The sequence below is a fragment of the Malaya genurostris genome, chromosome 3, assembly GCF_030247185.1.
Source record: "Malaya genurostris strain Urasoe2022 chromosome 3, Malgen_1.1, whole genome shotgun sequence".
Lineage (NCBI taxonomy): Eukaryota > Metazoa > Arthropoda > Insecta > Diptera > Culicidae > Malaya > Malaya genurostris.
Window position 1 is genome coordinate 61,371,470 of NC_080572.1, and position 22,690 is coordinate 61,394,159.

The 22,690-nt window shown below is 37.6% G+C and overlaps 1 protein-coding gene across 50 annotated transcripts in view; it reads right to left on the reverse strand.

Annotated features, from left to right (window-relative positions):
- LOC131436005 (cell adhesion molecule Dscam2) overlaps positions 1 to 22,690 on the reverse strand; it is a 148,364-nt gene that overhangs the window by 33,126 nt on the left and 92,548 nt on the right. For 27 of the 50 annotated variants that reach the window (XM_058604380.1, XM_058604384.1, XM_058604375.1 and 24 more), the window contains exons 11-15: positions 3,463 to 3,582; positions 3,067 to 3,400; positions 2,704 to 2,997; positions 908 to 2,638; positions 686 to 852 (exon numbers count right to left, since the gene is read on the reverse strand). In XM_058604380.1, coding sequence (XP_058460363.1) covers positions 686 to 852; positions 908 to 2,638; positions 2,704 to 2,997; positions 3,067 to 3,400; positions 3,463 to 3,582 — 2,646 coding nt within the window. Of the gene's footprint in view, positions 1 to 685; positions 853 to 907; positions 2,639 to 2,703; positions 2,998 to 3,066; positions 3,401 to 3,462; positions 3,583 to 15,319; positions 15,617 to 16,928; positions 17,226 to 17,501; positions 17,787 to 18,240; positions 18,526 to 18,681; positions 18,973 to 22,690 lie in introns of all 50 variants that reach the window. The other 23 variants (XM_058604403.1, XM_058604401.1, XM_058604393.1 and 20 more) reach the window with 5 other exon arrangements.

Consider the following 22,690-nt stretch of genomic DNA (forward strand, 5'->3'; position numbering starts at 1 on the left):
AATAACTGTGTCTTTAGTATGTACAGATTTTTGCGCTATTGGATTAGTTACTTGAAAAGTTGGTTTTTAGGGATAGGAAATCTCTCGCAAACTCTCAGTCAAAACATTCACTTTCCGGATCGAATAGACTTTTGACAGTGATGACCCAATTAGGGAATTTTTCATGTTTGTAGTTTTTGGTCGAGTTTATAAATTTACGTTTAGGTTGTTTCAGAGACGAAATCGGTTTGTTCGGTGAAGTTTCTTAGCTTACTTAAATAAACAAAATCTTAAGAAACAAATCTCAAACAAAAGAGAAAAGTAATCAGAGACATAGTCGATGCCTTGCAAGAAACTATGCAAACAATAAGATGATGAGATGGTTGGTGAATGATTGAAACCAGAACGATTGAAACATTTTTCGTTAATGTCGTTGCACAATGTCAGGTGCAGTCAATTGAAAACAAATATAACTATAAACCTACAGCCAAGTGCAACGACAATAACAAAATGTCATTAGATTACGCTAAACACAAATTAAGCATAATTTTGATTAAAGTTTTGTATCAATGTATCAATCAAATGTTGAAAATGCTATTCGAAACTCAAACAGGCTATCCAATGAGATTTAATTTCAAAAAACTATAACCGATAACAATAACGAGATGGTAATAAAAAGCTTCAAAAAAGCACTTTGCTTACTAACCTCCGGTAATGGTGAGAGTGGCGAATTCATACTCAGCTACGGTGAAACCGGCATTGTTATGAGCCGTTACACGCAGATTATACCAGGTTGCTGGTTCCAGATCCAACACGACAAAGTTACCACCAGGTTTCACATTATTCGAGATTTGATTCCAATCAATTTGATCCCTAATGGAGGTAAAATTGATAGTGTGATTTCAAAATGGATAACAGAATAACTTACTTCTTTTTGTGCTCCACGACAAAATGCGACATCCGGCACCCACCGTCCTTCCAGGCTGGCAGGTGTAGTGTGATCGAGTTCGACGAGACTTCAATGAAGCGTGACATTTCCGGCATCAGTGGTTTCGAGCCCTTGGTTCGGGTGTTCAAGATATCCGACGGTTCACCCGCACCGATCGTGTTATAGGCAGTGGAGTACACCTGGTAGCGTGAACCACAGTACAAATTTTCGATGGTGTATTTGGGAGCTTCAAGTGCTACGTCGATTGTTTCCCATTCTCCAAATTCTGGTTTGTAGTGGAGTGTGTAGCCTTGAAGAGGGGCAGTGTCGGCTTCGTGTGGCTTTAGCTTAACGGCTAGCGAGTCGGTGGTAGTGGCAGTGAGTGATAGTTGCGGAGATTGAGGTGGTGCTAGGACTATCAGTCGATGAGTAATAGAATCTTTGGCGATCGAATTTTCGGCTGTACAAGTGTAATCTCCGGCATCCTGTCTGATGACATCTTTGATAAAAAGAGAACCTTCCGGAAGTTGCCGGATGCGATCATTGGCAACGAATTCCTGTCCTTTGATTTTCCACGTGATGTCCGGAGTTGGAGATCCGACAGCAAGACATGGCAGTTTGGCGTCTTCCTTGAAAGTTGCGGTAAATGTGTCATCAAACGAGGCAATTTTGGCAGGAACCTTATCACTTGGCTTGGCGGAAAGAGTTTTTGAACGTTGTCCTTCGCCAATTGTTGTACTAGCGGTTACCCAGAAGTTGTACTGGGTACTCTTTTCCAGATTCGACGCTTCATAGCTCATTTGATAGGCGGGAACTTTGTGACTTTTCGGTTCCTGTTCACCACTCTTGATATATACGGTATACTGCAGTATGACTCCATTCGGTTGCGATGGTGATAACCACGACACCAGAATAGATCCTTCGGACATCACAAGGGCTTTCATAGCGGTAGGTGCTTCCGGAACGTCTTGTTCGGTTTGGCAGTGGATAGGAGCACTTCGAACGCCGTCGCCACCTGATGTAGTAGCCAAAACTTGCATCGTATAGTTGGTGTATTTCTTTAGTCCATGCAAAACGGTGTCACTGGAGGCAGTCTTCTTGTAATCTTTGTTCTTGTCATCATTCCATAGGTCACTCGGAGCATAGACAACCTTGTATCCCTTGATTACACCATTTGCCGATTCCAGTGGAGGGCTAACCCATGAAACACGAATTGTTTGTGATGTCAAAGTAGTGCACATCGTGTCACTTGGTGGTTGATCGGGAGTGCCTTCTGCGGTGTACTGCTTTTCTTCCTCACTCATTGGACCGGCTCCCACTTTATTGAAAGCCTGAATCACGATTGAGTACTGTGTGTACGTTTTAAGATTATTAATTTCCAAGCTATGTTCTTTTCCTTCACCACCTTCTAGCGAGTAGTTCACCGTTTCATAGATGTAAGATGAGTTCTGAGAGGTTTGCTTGAACCCTACATAATAGCCAAGAATATCGCCATTCCATTCGGCACGCGGTGGAGCCTTCCAGCTTACTCGCAGTGTTGTCTGATTGATGGGATCAACCTTAATTGCCTGTGGTTTGCCAGACGGGGCCTCTTCAGCCGTAATTATGGTGACCACCTCCGACGAATCGGATACTCCAATTTCGTTTTCAGCAACGATTCGAATGTTGTAAGTGGTAGCAGGACTAAGTTTCTGCACTTGAGCTTCATTGGTATGGCCAGGTACGATCACGCTATGGAACAAGATATAAATTTATTCAGGTTATGTTTCAAACTCAAACGCAAATATTATACTCACCGATCGACATCGTTTTCCCAGGTTCCACGAGATCGCTTGAATTCGATAATATATCGTTTCAGAGGAGAATTTCCGCCATAAGGTGTAGCCCAGCTCAGTTGGACCGTTCGACCCGATTTATCTAGAACTTTCAAAGCATATGGCATTTCTGGCGCTTCCTGGATAATCATGTTTATGCTAGAATCATCACTTCCAAATGCATTTGTTGCCATGCAAGTAAACAGAGCAGAGTCACTTCGTTCGGTACGCTTAATGGAAAGACTTGACATAACTCCATCGGGACGAATTTCCTCTCTATTATGAAAAGAAAATCAAGTCAATACAGGTTCAATAGAAAAACACTGGAACCAACCGCTTTCTTACCTGATAGTATAACGATTGTCCGATTTGGGGTCCAGACGAATGTTGTTCATGTTCCACAGGATACCGATTGGCTTTTCGCCTTTGGCTTCACATTGCAGTACCGTTGGTTCTCCTCGTCGAGCAGTCTGATTTCGAAGTTTTTCGGTGAATTCCGGTGGTGCCTGAACACTGATTAAAATGACCGCACTCAGACCCGAACCGATACCATTGATTGCCTCACACAGGTAGTAGCCTTCGTTGGACTTCTGGATATTGTTGATGAACAGTGATCCTTCCTCTACGCGGATGCTTGAATCATTTGAGCGAAGATCTTTGTATTCACCGGGGGTATCTCCTAAGGGGGAAACGAGCGTTAGTTGAATCGATCGAGGCTTGTATATCTAAATATTGATTTACCTATAGCCTTTTTCCAACTGACGAGAGGCTTCGGAAACCCGTCAGCTTTACATTCTACTTTTGCGTTCGAGCCTTGCGCAAAAGCCTTATCGGTTGGTTCGAGAATCCACCTCGGTGGAACTATTTTTATTTAATGCATTCATTGTACAAGGGGAAGAGATAGAAAATTAGTTTTCCACGCATTATTTTTCGGGGCCCAACGAGTATGGTGTTACCTTGTGCGATGTTTGAAAGACATACTTGCTGCTTGACATGCCGACAAATAAGTTAGGAAGATGTTTTCGACTCAAAACTTCGATTGATTTGCAAATAATCATTGATGTCTAATTGATTTTATTGGTGTCCGAATGTACTACTCAATAAATATGTATAACGAAGAATGTGAACATTCTATGTTTTATGCAAAACAAAAAACAAACTACAAATGAGAGTCTGTTTAGTTTCTGCTTTCGTCCGTAGGCTGGTGTCACAAAACATTCTTTTATCATATCATATATTCGAGATGGATACTAGAGATGGGTACCTCCGACGAATCGTTTTAAAGAACCACCTAAAACATGATGATTCATTTTTCTGAAATTTTGAATGTTCCTCCAAAAAATATGAAAGCCAATTATATTTTGTAGTGAAAAAATTCAATAATAGTGACTACTTCTTGGCATGTGTTTGTATCAATCATACACTCATACACTTTCGTAATTTTTTTCTTCAAAATCGAGAATGTTACTTTAACCATATTTTAAAAAATCTGGGCTCGTTATAAATTACTCAGTTAATGTGTACACTCTCCAATAGAATTCGATCATTCCTATTTCTATTGAAAAGAATAGAGAATTATCATTCTTTAATTAAAAACTCTGATTCCGCCATTCTTCTAGAACAACTAGTTCTTTTGAACCATTCCCGAACGGATTACCGATTTCTAATGGATACGTTTCATGATGACACCAAACAAATGAAGCCTCTCAATTGTAGAAAAGATCTTATCAGAACAAATTCTGTGGGCAATAAAGGTTCATTTACGTTACATTTAGTAGATTATTATATTAACGCTAAAGAAAGATTATGCTTGGTGATCGTTCGTTTTAGATTTGGTAAAATAAGAATTGTTACATTTATAGAGGGAACTTGATGAGACAGTTCACTGTTTATGTACAGTGTGTACGATCGGCGAGGTTCTATTGTTATTTTGTCTGCCGTATCTGGTTCTATTGTTATTTTGTCTGCCGTATTGTTATTTTGTCTGCCGTATCGAAAACGGTTCTTGTCCGCTTAAGTTTGCACTGACAAACTTTCTATATACATCAGGTAAATATCCTATTTGGTTACAATTGCCGAGTAACAAGTATAGTTCTCCACTACACAGCACATGAACGATCATTCTTTAGCTACAATTTGTTCAAATAGAATAAAGTGATATAACTGTCTGGTGCATTTCCGAACAGACACGGATAACCCCCAGATCACAAAATTTCAATATTGCTGTTGTTGTTCCTTGTCGTGACTGTCACAACAACAAAATATTGAATCAACTAACATATCTGTAGTTGTATTTATAACCAGTTGTATAAACAAAACTGTTGTTTTCGATTGCTGTCAGTTCTTTGAGAATGTGGACGGCAAAACTGCAAACGAAACGTTTCATGTTGGTAATTTTAAATGGCAAGTCAACGTCGATCATATAACTGACGTACTTGTCAGTTCGTGTAATTGACAGTATACAAAAGAAGTTATCAAAAAACGAGTTTTCATCGTATTGGCTAAATATGTTTGTAAAATAATTAACTAGTTTAAATTTATACTGCGAATAGCATATTTTCGAACAGTTAAAGATAATGCTAGTAAAAAGCTCAGTGCTAAAAAAATACTACTACCTTTATTTATACACACGGAAAATGAAAATATCAATTCTCTTACTGTGTGCATTTCTAGAAACAGAAGCTAGGAAATTGTAATCTAGCGTTGCATTTCTACATCATCAGTGAGTTTGGTGTTAAAATTGTAAGCAGCCACCCGTGCCAACGACCGCAACTAGGTTAAAGGTTATTAAAAAAATATAAGCAGCTGCTTAGGCAAAATGAATTTGTTTCGAAAAATAAAAGCGATTTATGAGTTGTACCAAATTTCAACCAACCAAACTCAGAAGAAAGAGCTCTTATTTTAGTTGTTTTCATATCGCCGGCTTTTCCGTGGACCCTCTTTGATAACATTGTACAGTAGTCCAAAACAGAAATTTCATGCTTTTATTTTGCGGCCTTGTAGTAAACTTTTCCATATCGGTGTCTTCTGTAAAGTAGTAGGGGGTATTGATGCGGTTTTATGGAAATGAACGAGCATGTTCCAATACGAGTGTGAAGACCGATAGTAAAATAATTACTTACTGGGAACAGATGGGAAATTTTTATCTTTGACGATATTGTACAAAATGTAATTTCTGGTAACTTTGTTGAAAAAAAAACATTTTGCTGAATGTATCCGTTAGTTCATTATGCGGTAGTTTTACCAAAAGGGTTTACAATCCTTTCCATTTTTTGTTCTAACTCTTTTTTCCCATTTATCCTAGAGGAATGATTTGTTCTACAAAAAAAATAAAATTGTAGAGTTAAAATTTTCGTTTCGTCTTAGACTCATCACTGCGTCGTCTAAGTCAGAGTCTAAGACTAAACGTGAATTTATTTACGAAGGTTATGTGCACCGAACATAAATTATGGAGTAAAAAATCTTTTGTCTCTTAAACTTACCAAGTTATAGATAGTTTTATATTATGTCAGAATATTGCAAAAGGATGCATATCAAATCACTCTAGTCTAGGAGTTGTTTTTATTTGCATCTAAACTTTGAAAAAAGGTTTGTATCCGACAGTATCCAAGGATTTTATGGGCAAATGAATATCTGATGTATATGAGGTTTATGGACTATACGTATTTAAATAGTTTTTTACACATAAAGAAAAAAAACATAAGAAAGGAAATATAACATAAACAAACTCGCGTTTGATTTAGAATTTTTGACAGACGTCTGCTTACTCTTTCCCTAGAGAGTGAGAGCGGAGAAGTAACAGCGGAAGCAGCCCCAATTAACATGGGGATAATCGCAGTAAAACGGTAGGAAGGAAGGAACGTACTATGAGGTAAATGACGTTCCTACCACTATTGGTAATAGTTGAGATAATTATTATTGAATTCAGCTGGTGAACCAATATTAGTTAACATTTCAAAGGCGCTCTCGCGTTAAAAACATTAAAATTACTTTCTTGAGTGGTTAATGGAATGAACTAAAACGCTTAAAACGATAATAAATTCTATTTAATTCCACTGTATTAATATAGCGGAATTAAAAGGAATTTTTTTGACTACCCACACTACGGTAACCAATACTAAATAATTTCGGTTTTATTATTTTCAACTATTCCGAGGATGAGGTTGGGTCATCCGGACGCCTGATAAGTATGGGAATGTATGTATGTATGGGAAACTGGGATGGACGCGTAACTTCGGAATCCGCATAAAAAAGTTTTCAGTGTATTCTTTGACACATAAAACTGGGTGAAATACTACCCATATACATATTGCTAGTCAACGAAATAAATGTGCGAAATAATACGTATAAGTAATTGAAAAACTCGGGAAGCGAGAGAACGGGTTTTTGTGAATCAGAATAAATGTCTTTGTCTAATTCGAGTAAGTTTTAACATTATTTTTATTTAGTTTTCCATTTGTTATTCTTGATTCTTGAACAAATGGGCTCAAGTGGCATGTTCTCGTGATTATTTGGAAAGTTGTGCCTTGTCATTGTAACTCAACAAGCATCTGACGCCCGGTGAAGGACACTTCATGGCTTTTTGAATGGTTTCGATTGGCTTGTTACTACGGAATATTGAGCTCTGTAAAAGTTTGATTTACTTGGGAAAATCGTTTTTTTACTTGTCACTTTATTTATTATTTTTCTCAGACATTTCAGTCTCATATATTCCTTCTATCGAAACATAATTTGTACAATGTTTTTAATCATCATTTTGAAGTTAACTGAATATTTTGTCCAACTTAAATCTATTGTATAAAAAAAAGTACAGTATTTGAAGCCACGTAGACTTTCCGAAGTAGAACAAGAATGTCGTAACAAGAACTAGGCACTTTATTGTGTAAATCATTCAAGAAAGTCATAGGAAATGTCAGTCATCGAAGAGATATTTTGCAGTTTGTCTTCTAATTCCGTAGTAATAAGCTGACGGAAACTGTCCAAAAAGCCATGAAGTCTCCGTCTTTGGATGCGAGATGCTTTCTGGGTTACAATGATAAGAATAAACATTTATCATACACACGTAGTTTGAACTATTCAGAATATAAAACCGAATCTGTTCTCCTCATACTTCTTTTATTGTGTTTATTTTCTCCACAAAATTAAAAAAACCAGGGGAACGTGTCATTTGAGCCAACTAGTTCTGACTCCGTTACCAGACATGACACTTTTTACAATGTTATCGAAGTCCAAAGCTTCCCAAATGCTATTTTACTATCTGTCTAAACATACGTTCATTTCTATAGAACAGCGTAAATAATCCCTACAACTTTACAAAAGTTACCAACAAGGAAGAGATTACAATAAGGCCATAATTTTAATGAAGGACGACTGTGCGATGGTTTGGGTAACAACTTTACATATAAGCTGAGCTTCGCGTATGCTTTTTGAAATGGTGGATGTCGCATGTGAAACTCTTGTCAACTCGTTCAATGAATTCCATTGGAACTGCAACTTTGTAATTCTATTGAAAATCGTGCATTCGTTTCGTGTTTGATAAAAAAAGGGACATAAAGTTAATCATTGACGTAATAACTAAAAAGAGCATGGAAAAAAAATAGTTGAAATTATGAAAACCTTAGCACAAATTGTTTTTAAAGTGTCATACTATACATACAATGAAATGATGAAAGAGATAGTCAAAATTCAGAGGAATGACAATTTAATCGCAAGTGCGATTATTAGACCCTGCATCTTATAATCATTCTTCCTTTTAGCAAACCATCATCATTATAACATTAAAAATCTTGTATGCTTTATGTATCGTACCGTTAAAAAGAAGAATTTATTCCCATAAACTAAATATACTAGGTAAAGTTAATTGCTCATGAAATAGTTTACCAAGCAGATATAAGGATACATTTAAATACATCCCGTATTCTTGACCTAATACTTCAGAAATAGGAACGTTAACAGTAGATGAAATTTCACAAAGTACTGAAATGCTCAGTACTCAATCAATAATTACTTTAAAAGTGTTAATGAAACTGGGACAGCAGTGTATGTCTAGCATTATTACAAAATATAAAATGCGAAGGATCTTTGATTGAAATGATCTACGCTAGAAATTTCAAAAGTGCAATTGCAAAACACAAACGATATTACTCTTGTTTCCAATGTCTACAGATGTCTGATTTATAACTCGAAACATTTTCAGTGCACATAAGAGGTTATTTTACTGCCAATATCAATGCCTAATAGTTACCTGTAAATATATTACGCAACGTGAACCAATTGTGTTTAGTCACTTTATGACCCATTGTACATAATACTAAAATTATTGTTACCAATGAAAAACTCTTCAATGCGAATGTTGAATAACAAGTGATTACCTATATCAGTCTGAAATGTATTTCAACGCGAAACTCGATATGCATATGCATCCAAATATTGTTTACACTTCGACATTGATAATTGTGTTTTATGAGAATTTGAAGAAAATTGAAACTTTTCAATCAGCAAAATAACATCGTGGGAAAATAGACGTTGTTAAAAAACGTTAAAATGTCAAATTTGTTAAATTTTCTTCGCTGCCGTAGAGTTCGTTTCATTCACGCACCTTTTGGTTGCAGAAAAAACTGCTCTTGGGAATTTCAACAATAGCTGTTTTCCGAACACTGTTATTTGATCCTTAATTTGGTATCGGAAAACTCTTTCCAATTCCAAATCATTTAAAATGATGTTTCGATCGTGAAAACGATTCTAAAGAAAAAAAACATACGCGTAACCATTCATTTTATTAACCATCAGAGGTATACCACAAGCTGTCATTATAATTGAATGAAGTTTTTTTGTAACAGTGCAATACGAACTGTGTCATACTCACTGGCTATATGTACAACATTGCTTCATTATTCGCATGCTCGACATACTTACGAAATTGAAGAGTATTTTCAAATGGATAAAACCATGTATTTATGATTATCTATGATTGAAAGCTTTATTAATAATGAACAATAATAAATAAATCTAAGGCTAGGCTGAATTACGTGATTTCCCTAATAAAAACGATGTGGTTTTAAGGGTAAGCGACATACAAATTGGAAAGCATCGCTCTGATTGGTCATTTGAATCGAAAGCGAAACATTTGGTTAACTGATTTATTCATAGTCTCGTATGAAATCCAGCCGAGTACGGTTCGGGTGCGCTTGAATTGTTGCATAGATTTTAACGGTTTTCCGATACAAGTGAAGCTTGAAAGCAAATGGCAAAATATTTTGGTTCGACAGTTAGAACATGCTTCGAATATTTACACGTAATGTAAAAATTCACCTCGGATAATGTTTACGTACGATAAACATATTTACCACGTCGATCAAAAAGTCCCCGGTCAGACAAAGAAAATCTTTTTTTTTCTCATATTCGAATTTATTCAATACAATTGTTTCAACGGTGTAGCAAATTTTCTATGCCATTTTGATACAACGATTTCTCCTTAGTCTCAGTGAAGACATCATCATTCAATGCATATCTTTTTTCCAGAACGATTCTTTTTCTAATCTGATAACAGACAATAGTTTCTGGGGGTTAAATTTGGCGAATGTGATCGATACGGTGATAGTTTGGATTTCAATTTATGGAATTTTGCAATCGTAGCAATAAGTTGTTTTCGATCAGCTGTTAGAAAACGTGGGACTCATTTTGCAAAATGCAAGTGCTCATGTAAATTTGTGAATTCACTTCCTTTTGCAATATTTACGATCTCAGCTATCTCTTCACTTTTCGATTTTGCATAACGATGGAATGACCTATTTAGACAATTTTCGTAATAATATAACCTCATTTGGACGACTAGAGCGTTATGCATGCGTTATGTCCCAGTAAATTGAAATACGAATTGAAAATAACATTACGAACTTAGTTTTTGAGTAAGGCAAATTTTTATTTCATTACTCTGTTCTTTATTCTACTACAGTTTGACGGGACATTTCCGAGATTCATTTAATTGTACGTCAATGAGCGTACTTTTGACCCTCCGTTGCTAATTAGTGTTAGCACAGACTGTTCGCCAACGATCGTAAATATTTGTTTGCAGTGTTTTCAAAAGTTGTTATAGAATTCGCTGCCTTGACTTGTTCCCGCAAATATGCCTTTGTCAGGGCCAAAAAGTTTCAGTGTTGGTCTGACCTGGGGACTGTTTGGATTACCGTGTCATTTGCGTAATGCACAGATGTTAAATCCCAAAAAAAATACTGGATTATGAAACCAAATGAATGAAAAACTAACAGAAAAGATGATTTATTGGAAAAATATACGCTCAGAGACAGGACTCGAACCTACGTTCTTATGTATTCCTTGCATACGCGCTACCATTTCGCCACTCTAAAACGCCAGTCAGACATGGTAGAACGTACATCGAACATGGTCTACATCCTGGCCGTCACTCGACCGATACCTTACATTCAAACATCTTCTCTGTCCATCAAACAATAGTCTTCTCGCTTTATACCTATTTTTTCGCTCAAGCATTGAATAGGAGAGTGTATTTATAATCGCTTGTCACCTTCTTTAATGACAGTCACTGGCTCAATGCTTGAGCGAAAAAATAGGTAAAAAGCGAGAAAAACGAGTATTCACGAATGTGAACATCCGCTATCGTATATCGTATCAGTTGTCACAAATGGATTCCACATACGCAAAATGCTTACTAAATCATTCTTTTTGCCGATTTATTCTGTATAGATCGACTTATCGGCATCTTTAAAAAATGGGTATAAAGTCGTTTGTTTGAAATTAGACAGGGTCTAAGCCTGAAACTTTTCGAAAAATGAAAAAATGCATCCTAATAATTTTGAGTTTGAACCCCAACGCCATCTTGTTTATACACCTATTAACACACCAATGATCCGAAGCTCGAGCAATTTTGACATCTAAAGAATGTCTCTTTTGAACGCTGGATAGAGTTTTGATTAGATACGCCATCTGTTTGTCAGATCGGGAACTTATTGACCGTCACTCCATTTCTACTCGGAAATGAAACATTTGTAAACAAACTCTTGCGTGTTTTTTTTAGATAATATTATTGATGCACAATGACAACAGCATCGATGGTCCATAGCAAAGGCAATAACAAATAGCAATAGGGTAAGGGCTCCCTATTTCATCTCATTTGTGAGGACGTCGCCTTCAAACCTCGATTTAGCCACTAAAATCACTATAACTATTTCATATTACTGCTTCATTTGCCTTGCTCCACATTGAGATTTGATTCACATTCCTTGGAAATTAAAATAATGTTCATAAAACAGCAAAAAACACTTATGAAATGTTCACTACTCTGCTCCTAATTTCATCTCAATGGATTTTTATCCATCCTATCGTTGATCCTTTATTCATCCTATAAATTAGCAATCAAAACGAAATATTCCACTATTACACTCTCAGGTTCAAAATGTCAGAATTCTTCTTAAAAACGGCCTAATGCCAACTATGAGACAATATATGATATTTTTAGAACCAGTTTGAAATCATTTCAACGTTTAAAAATTTTTCAGTCGTTTCCGTTACCTTTCGCTTTAAATTTAAAATTTTACTGGAAAGTTAATTTGATGAACTTTAAATAAAAACAAAACTGTGATTGTTACTATTTATTCATTAGCCCTTCTTAAAACGAAGTGTAGAGCCAGAGATGCCATTTATACAGATTTATATGTATTGTATAGATTTTTGCGTTCGCATACTGGTTTAAATCAAAGTACCGATTTTGTAAAGATTTGCTAAATTTAATACAGATTTGTACAGGTTCATAGAAAAAAAGAAGTAAAAAATTAGACTTTTCTCTCTGAGTATCTATTAGTATTTGATTGCAGTGATTCTTTAAAAGTTTATTAATCAACGGACAAATCACATGTTAAAGTGGAAATCTTTTATGTAGATAATTGATTATGAACACTGACAAACATTTATATTAAATTTTGGCACCAATTTGAACTATTTGAAGCCAGATATTTTCATAGAATATGTATTACGTTGCATAGAAAGTCTATATCTGGTCTATCTGTTTTCACTAATAAAATGATGTTAACAGATTTTATTAGTGAGAACAGATTTAACATCATTTTATTAGTGAAAACAGATAGACAAGATATAGAGTTTCTATGCAACGTAATACATATTTTCTATGAAAATATCTGGCATCTCTGTGCACAGCCGATGAAACACACACACACTTCACAGCGTTATGTTGACGTATAGCGGAATGAAACCAGTGCTACTAGATTTGCCACAATGGTTATTTCATTAGTATTTAACATGCTCTTCCTGGTAATATTCGAAGCCAAAACAGTTTTATTGAAATATTAATATCAATAATATAATTAAACTAATGTCACGGATACCAAAAAACATACTTTTTGATGAGATTTTGAAGAAGAAAAACAATTTTTGTTTTGTAACATTATGAGATAACTTGGCAATTTTGCGAAACCAAATGAGATGAAAACAAAGCGCAATCAAGTGAACTAAGTGAAAAACTTTCATCTCATATTTTTAAAGACTTTTATTGTTTGTCGGGTAGTTTTTGAAGTATTAAATCGTTAATTAAACAAGTAGCAAGTGAGCATTACTAATTATGAAGTCATCCAGCATTCAATGGTAGTGTAATTGTGCGAAAAAGTGATCATGTTTTGAGACGAATCGATTAGTAGATAATCAGAAACATGACGAACTGTAAATCTTGAGACGAAAATGTGTCCTAAATTGAAAAGTGAGTTTATTTGAAATGAAAAAAAACGATAACCGAAGAACTTAAAACCATTTCTTTCAATAGGAAAGTGTGACAATAGCTTTTATAATCATTTTAAAACATTTCACAGTTTGGTTCAGGTAGGTTTTAAAATATTATTCATGTTCAAAGTAATGAAGTGAAGGGATGAGATGGAAATAGGAGCTCAGATGAAATAGGGAGCCGTTACCCTATTTAAAATGTTAGGTAATTTGGTTCTTGATCATCTATGTTCCACATTAACATTCTGAACAACCCGATAGGACTACACCTTGGAGTATTTTAGTTTACATATTATCTTTGTATCTATCGTAGTAAATTATGTGGGTATTCATATCATATAGTATCGAAACATCGATAACCTAAATTTAGTTAGCATTGCCATTCAGTATGACAATCTGAAACTTGGTTCCTTGTTTAATCGTTTTTGGTTTTATTATTTACAAGATTTTCAAATTAAATTCAATGATTATTAATATGCTATAGACACCAATAATATTCTTAGGAAGCAAATCAATTTTTCATGAGTCAAAGTATCGTCTTTCAAAGCATCGTCCAACCGTGTGGGTTGGAAAAATACGCACATCACAAAGTACACCATTAAATTCGTTCCGTTTACGGTCATGCAAAGGCCCACATTGCAGTTAACGCACACATAGTTATAAAAAACGGGGACAACTTAAGAGATGTGAGAAGAGGAATACGCATGCACAACATCCTGTTTGGAATAAACACAAACTGCTGGAGCTGTTTTATTCGAAACCAGGCAATTTATCTACAAACTTAAAACGTTCGGATCGGGAGCAGGTTTGTAAGGAACAGTGAGGTATGAGAAGAGCCCCGTCGATTGTCAACCTATACTAGGACTTTACGGCGAAGATAAGTGCTTTCTAGAAGGGAAGGTATTTGGGGGATCAAATGGTAGGAAGTTGAAAGCACTTTTGTCGGCGAAGGAATTTGGGCAACACGAGAAAGTGAGTCCCTACTGTAATTGGCCACCGTCGTGAAATAGAACGAAATTTTGAGAAATTGTATTCAACGTTCGAAGAGATCTTCACATTGTAGTGCATATATGAAACCCACCCTTGACTACCAACTGACTGGTATACTGTACCACGCCGGCTAGATTTCTAGCGACGCAAGTATAATTTCCCGCATCGGAAATCGTTACCAATCTGATTGATACTATCGATGAATACTCATCTATCCTTCGGATAACGGACGCATCTAGTTTACGGCCGTCCTTCAGCCAGTAGAGATCGATCGGTGAATCGCCGGACGCGACCGTACACATCGTTTTTGCTGAGCCACCACTGTTGAACCCGTGAGCACTGAAAGAGAAGGGTTCGATCTCGGGAAGTTCTGGAATGTATAGAATGGGTGGTACGAGAGACATGTAGTTTGTTCGGATAAGTTGTTTTTGTGTGGATAAAAAATAAATTATAAGGATAGATTTTCAACAAACCCTTCACCATGAGTTCGGTTGTAACGGATACAGCGTCTGCTCTGTTACTAGCTTTACACGTAAAATTTTCAGCATGGAACCCTTAGACTGACTCAATGCTCAGTGTGCTGCCGCGTTTACGAGTTTCTATTTTGATTCCCTGAATATTTCGCATTGCTAAATGATTTCCGTTGAATATCCACACGAAATCGACGGGTAGGTCACCGCTGATCACCGTACAAATCAGTTGGGAAAACTCATCCACGAATGTGGGATTATCGCCAGTGTTGATGAGGGTGATCTTGGGAGGAACTATGGGAATACAGAATATACTAGGAGTGGTTGGGAAGAAGAGTACATTTTTGCTAGTAGTACATTTCTAATTTAGATACCATTCACAATCAGCTCTTCGGTTAATTCGGCAACACCCGCGTGATTCGATACTCGACAAGTGTAATTACCGGCATGGTTCCAACTGATACCTTCGATGCTCAAAGCTTTAGCACGTTTTCCGAACAACGTGGTAGTTAGTCCCGTTAAACTATCGATGGCACTGATAGCATTTCCATTCAACAGCCATTCTATCTCGATGGGAAAGTCTCCCGATATGACACTACACTGAATCGATGCCGAGTCGCCATAATTCATTGGATCACCACCGAAACTGAACGGTAGAATCCTGGGAGGAACTAAGACAGGATTTTTAGGACAAAATCAAAATCACACGCTCAAATATAATCTATCATTTTTTTTTAAACATAAACAAACCATTCACAATCAATTCGGTTGAATGGAAAGCGAAGGTAGCGCGATTCGTAGCCCGACAGGTATAGTTGCCGGCATGTCGGGCGTCCACACCATCGATAGCGAGCGCCTTCGTTCGTTTCCCGAAGTCCGCAATGTTGACGTTATCGGCAAAGTTCGTTTGCGAAATGGGAACCCCGTTGAAGAACCACTCAATCATGATTGGCATATCACCGGAAATGACATTGCACTGCACTGAAGCGGAGTCTCCGTAGCTCAGAGCCTCTTCTCCGAATACGAAGGGGGCAATTTTGGGAGGGACTTGCAATGATATTAAATTTACAAAAAAAAAAACACATAGATTACGAAACAAATTTGGGTCATTCCGGAGTCGAAAGGACGATTGTCTCTGAAAGGTGAAATGTATGATTGTGGGAGGGAAATAATACATTTTAAGATGCACCGATGTCTAACCATTGACAAACAATTCCGCCGTGTACGAATTGGTCTCAGCAGGATTCGTTGCCCGACAAGTGTAGTTCCCGACATGCCTCTCGTTAACTCCATCGATCGACAGAGCTTTGGCTTTCTTTCCAAAATTGGCCTGATTTATATTGTAGAACGGATCAAGTTCATCGATTGATAAGTCGTTCAGGTACCATTGGATTTTTACGGGAAAATCTCCGGATGTGATACTGCAGTAGACAAGAGCAGAATCTCCGTAATTAAGTGGTTGATCGCCGAAACTAAACGGAGCAATTTTGGGAGGGACTGAAAAAAATGTTCATAAGAAAACAAATATACATTCTACCATTGACTACAAGTTGTGAGGAATGGTAAGCACTATCCGCTATATTGGACGCTTTGCAGGTGTAGTTGCCGGCATATCCGGCATCTACGCCATCAATGGAGAGTGCCTTGGATCGACGTCCCACATCCGCAATCGATATTTTCCCCATTCCCGCTAGTTGATTAATTGGAACTCCATTCAACATCCATTCGATGAATACCGGCATATCGCCAGAAGTAACACTACAGTACACGGACGCAGAGTCTCCATAGTTCAGAGGAGTATCTCCGAAGGCAAATGGCGTTATCTTGGGAGGAACTTAATTGTAAAAAATGATGATTAAATTGTCCGAATCTTAATGGAACATTAAAGCTGATTCCTAGATGGAAGAAATTATTCGACGACTTGAGGTAGGTGTCATTAGAGGATGGGATAAAATATTACAAATCACACTCCGTTTGTCTCACCATTTACTATCAAATCTGCACTGAATAACACCGAACCAGCTCGGTTGGACGCTTTGCAAGAATAGTTTCCGGCATACTGTTCGTTAACTCCGTCTATTGCTAGGGCCTTTGTTCGTTTACCGACGCTGGCGACGGTGATACGGTCTAGTGTTTCTACTTCCGTAACCAACTGTCCATTGAAATACCACTCGATCAGTATGGGAAAATCTCCGGAAACAATACTGCAATGTACAGAGGCCGATTCGCCGTAGTTCATCGGTTCTTCTCCGAACGAGAATGGAGTGATTTTGGGGGGAACTTCGTCGGTGGAGAACAGGTCCGAGAAAGAATTATAGGTACAGACAAAAGTAGGGATTAACCACACAGTTTAACCAGCGATTTGTGTGGTATAATACGGCACAGTTCGTTGTTTCCCGTAGATTCTGGTGGAATCGGATTGATGTTAAGTAGTTTCAATCTGTAAACTTAATGGAACAGATCTAGATAAAAGCGTTTTGGATTTAGGATGGAATCGAAGGATAACATAATCTACCAAGTAATACACAACGTTTCTAACTTAAACATCACAACTACCGTTGATGATTAATTCAGCCGCAAACTGTACTACTTCGGCCTTGTTGGATGCTTCGCAAGTGTAATTGCCAGCATGTCGAGCCATGACAGAATCCACTGTCAATACTTTCGAGCGCTTTCCAATATTGGTAATTGCTACAGTGGGATCCTCGATGTTTTTCCCGTTGAAATACCACCGAATACCGATCGGTAGGTCACCGGATGGAACATTACACTGGATCGAAACTGAGTCGCCATAGTTCATGGGATCTTCCCCAAAGCTGAACGGGAATATTTTCGGAGGAACTGGATGGATAAAATCAAGAACAAAAACGTGCAGTTAGAGAATGCGATATACTTAGACGAACCGTTGACTATCAGTTCTGCACTCTGTTCAACTTTGCCAGCAACATTTTTTGCCATGCAGGTATAGTTTCCTGCGTTGTATCCCCGTATGGATTCCAGAGTCAGTGTGCTAACCCTACGCCCGGAATGCTGGATGATTATTCCACGATCATTGTTTCTACGAATCGGCTCTCCGTTGTGAAGCCACTCGATGGAGATGGGGAGGTCACCGAATGTAACGGCACACTGTACCGTAGCAAAATTTTCCGTGAAGGAAGGTTCGTCTCCAAAACTAAACGGTAGGATCCTCGGAAGGACTGGAAGATGGTGTGCAGGTCATTAGAAAAATAAAGCATGCATACAGGGATCTTGCAGATACACTATGAAACACAGGAAGATGATGGATCATTAATACCGTTGACAAACAGTTCAGCCGACTGATTGCGCAGTCCAGCTGCATTTTTAGCGAAGCAAGTATAAATCCCCGAGTGTTCGGCTTTCACCGATGGTATACTCAGTGAACTGGAACGTTTCCCAATGGATGTTATTTCGATGTTGGAACTGATTCGCAAGGGTTTATTGTTAAACAGCCAGGTAATTTCGATCGGCAGATCACCCTTGGAGACATGGCAGGTGACCTGGACGCTTTCTTCGGAATCAACTTCCTCTTCGAAGTGGAAAGGATTGATGATCGGTACGGCTGGGGAAACATGGTATTGGTATTGAACTATCGGGATTTGATTGATGGAACGGACGACCTTCACACAATGTCAATATTTAATTAAATTTCAGTTCAAAGGTTAAAATCGGACATCAGGATAAAATGGAAATAATTGCATAGATATTTATAATATACCATTGATAATTAACTCGGAGGATTGCACAGTACCGCCTCCTCTATTCTTTGCTCGGCATTCGTATGTTCCTCGGTGACGGTGATTGATTGGATCGATGCTTAATGAACTTAATCGTTCGGTCATTCGGGCAATGACAATACCATTTTCGTTGGACGTGAGCAGATTTCCGTTCAGATACCACCGAATCTCGAGTGGTGAATCTCCTTTGTAAACCATACAATTGACCGCAGTACTTTCGCCAGAGTTCAGTGTTTCCTCTCCGAAGTTGAATGGGGTTATCGAGGGCGGAACTGGAGCAAATTGGGAATTACATTACTCTAAAGCCTGTCCACGTTAAATTTCGGATGCTTTTCTTTCAGAGGAGCGGTTCCACGATTTTAGTTTCTCAAATTTCATATTCAAAAAGAACCGATTTGCACCATCAGTTTGCAATTTTAACTCTAGTTGCACTTTTGAGAAGGGCCTATGAAAAAAACTTCTTTGAAAATTTTCGAAAAACTATATCTCATTAACGGTTTGTTCAATTGATTTGGTATGTCGGAAATGTTCTAGATAACTATTTTCTCAAAAGAGGTATTTTTGAGTTTATAAATTTGTTTATAGGTTGTAGTTGATAACTGTTGAAGTTTATTGCACTATAGTTCAAGATGGAGAAATAATAAGCTTCAGCGAACCACCTCTGGTTGATACTTCGTTACTGATCGGGATTAGCTAAAATTGTACAGAGAATTTCTGGATCAGTCCTGGGACTGGCAAATCATTCTTCAATGTACATTTTCTGATAACCCCAGAATTCATTGATCAGTACCTGCGCCGGCCAGGCCTGAACGTAGATCGGTTAAGGAATGGTAAGCGATGTTAGTCCAACACTCGTTGTTACTGGAGACCGTGTTACCGGAAAAGAATATTTGTTTGTGTAATTTTCAGTAATTCAGTATTTCGGTATTCGCGCTAGACTTTGTTTGTGCTTCAAGATGCTCGGACGCACCTCAAAACTCATGTAATTCCGAGTGAACGATTAAACAGTATCTAATACTGAAGTCCCGTAAAGTCCTGATTCACAGTTAAAAAGTTATCGCGGAACGAAGAAAAACTTTCTTGAAATTGATTGCTACAGTATAAACGAGTGGATAAGATTTAGACAAAATAGCTGATTCGTTATAATGACATACTTAAATCATCTGGAAGCTCTATTAAACAGATTACCATTATACCATTTTAAATTACCAAACAAAGTTCAACAGACTTCACGCGCGTCTTAATTGTTTATTATTTTCGCTTTATTAATACTATTTATCACGAGAGCAACCAAATGCAAAACATTAAAAAATTATGATACCTGAAGGAAAAAGACACTCCTGCGATTGCTGCCTTTTGAGACATGGAAGCAGGAACCCAGTAGATCAATTCTTGGTTTTTTTTCCCTCCGGATCATACACGACGTCTAAGTTGGTCCTGTCAAATATCAACAATTTGATAGTAAACGATAGATTTCATTTTCCTTGGGAAAGGCTTACATCAAAGACCGACACGTCGGATAGTGAACAACATGCTTTTTTATCACAAGACTGAGACAGCCACGTTTCCTTGAAAAATTGCAACATTTAGTAATAACAACCTACGTCGAACGGCGCCACTGCCACTGATAATCTAAAGAACTAGATAAATTAATAAAAAACATCTACTTTGAATTTTTTTCACAGTGTATATTTCTTACATATAGCCCCAATAATTATCCAAAACATTGCCGAAAACACCAAACCAATCTAACAAACCGTTTTTGAGATATTGATTCATTATAATTTTCATGGAATTTTTGCTTAGTTCCTTCTCAAAAGGTACGCTAGAGTTAAAATGACAAACTGATGTTGCATCCTTTTCGGGCATGAAAAATACTTACTCATAATTTAAGCCAAATCAAAAAATGCAAAACTAAATCGATCGTTGATTTTATATGGACTCGCTGAAACCAAGAATACCAGGTCATTTTTTCAAAAATCTGTGGTCAAGCCAAAAAACAGTCTGTACAAAATCTGTGCTCGTTTCTCGTTGCATAATAGCCAGAGCTGCCATATGCCATTATCAACTAGCAACTTTGCACGGTGAAGATAGGAAAGCTTATGTCACTGAACCGCTGGCAACCAGGTTTTACAAATCACCATATATTGAGTGTCTGAGAGCCGATATGTCAGAACTTAAATTCTCTTGATATTACAAAATTATTTCATTTGACAGTCGCTTTCACCGTACCGTTTACAGTTGACGATGATTTTAGTAAGTCTGTCAAGGTCATTTGACATGACTGACAAATTACAACTCTGATAATAGCTGGTGAGAAAAAAAAGGTCTCGCTACTTCCAACCGTTCTGTCGGATATATGCATTTTCTCTAGCAAATTGAAGACTTTTTGGGGCTCTGTGATCGATTTCAGAAATCTGTGAAAATCGGCATACAGAAATCATTTCTAAAATCTGTGCAAATTGCTATGTCATCGAATCGGTGTCATCTCAAGTGAGGTGACGTCAACCAGAAGAAGGAGAAAAATCACGTGAAAATTCGCAAATGCATTTTGTTTAAAATGGCAGAAAAGTCGGAATCTATCGATACGCGATCTTACCAAGAAACTAAAACTACCGAAAAGCACCGCGTTTTGTGTTCGCAAATCTGTGAACCGGAAGGATGGAAGTGGAAAAAAATCGAAAAGTATGCTCCCGACAGATAGACAAGAAGGTGTAGCCAACCCAATCTTTCTGTGAAAAATGTGTTGTGTCAAGGAGCTTAACATCAATTTTCTTATACCAAAATGTATCAAACAGCTTTCGGGTCTGTTTTTTTGTACCGCAATGCGAAGGAACGCCTTGGTCGAGCATTTTCGGAAAAATGAGAAGTCCAAATTCCCGAAGAAGTATTTGATTTGGCAGGCCATATGTAACTGTAGTCGGAAATCTAAAAGTTTCGTTTCTTCCGGCAGTATCTGTCTGTACGAGAAATAATGTCTGCGAAGGCGGTTGCTATCATTTATCAGATACCACGACTTTTCAGTTATGTTTTTGTCTGATTTCGCCTCTGATCACTATGCGAAATCCGTCCAGAAATGGTCAAATATGTGCCAAAACTGACAAACTGTTGAGAACTTCACATAATAGAAAAGTACTGGTCCCAGGTTAAACAGAAACACTTCTGAACTAAGAAGATAGCAATAGTACGGAGCCTAATGGCAGGTATGAAAAGAAAGTTCGAGATTTTTACAGTGAGTAGGGTTAGTATCTTAATCAACTGTTTCTAATGTACATATAACTATTATTATGAAATGAATAACCGGTTTTGTTGAATAATGAGTAAGGGGTTAAATCTAAACGTGGACAGGCCTCACAAGGAACATTTGGAATGGAACGGTCTAACTGAAATCAATAACAATCAATTTGTGTGCAAACCTAGCACCATGAGTTGTGAAGTGTGCCTAACATCACCGGCCTTGTTCTGAGCAAGGCAGCTGTAGTTTCCTGCATGTCGCGAACCAACCGATTCGATAGTGAGCATACTTACGCGATGGCCACTCTTCGTGATAATAATCCCATCACTGCTATGTATCGGATGTCCATTGAACAACCACAGAATGTCTATCGGCATGTCACCTTTCGTAACCGCACAACTGACTGTAGTCATACTAGAGGTATCAAACGGTTCATCACCAAACTCAAAGGGCATAATGTACGGGATGACTGGTAGAGAAAAAGTTAAAATGTATGTCAAACTTCAAGTTTATAGCTATAAATATCATATCTTCCCTTTCGAACGGCAGAACTGCGGAGCTATTCAGGATCAGCAAGGAAGGGATAAGCAACGAAAATGTAAAAAAAAAACAAACAAAAGATCGGAATCATTTATTAAAAATGATCACCCATGACTCTTAGTTCGGACGAATGTTGCGCTGTTCCTGCCAAATTTTTTGCTATACACGTGTAGTTTCCAGCATGTCGCGGCTGGACAGACTCAATTAGCAAAGTA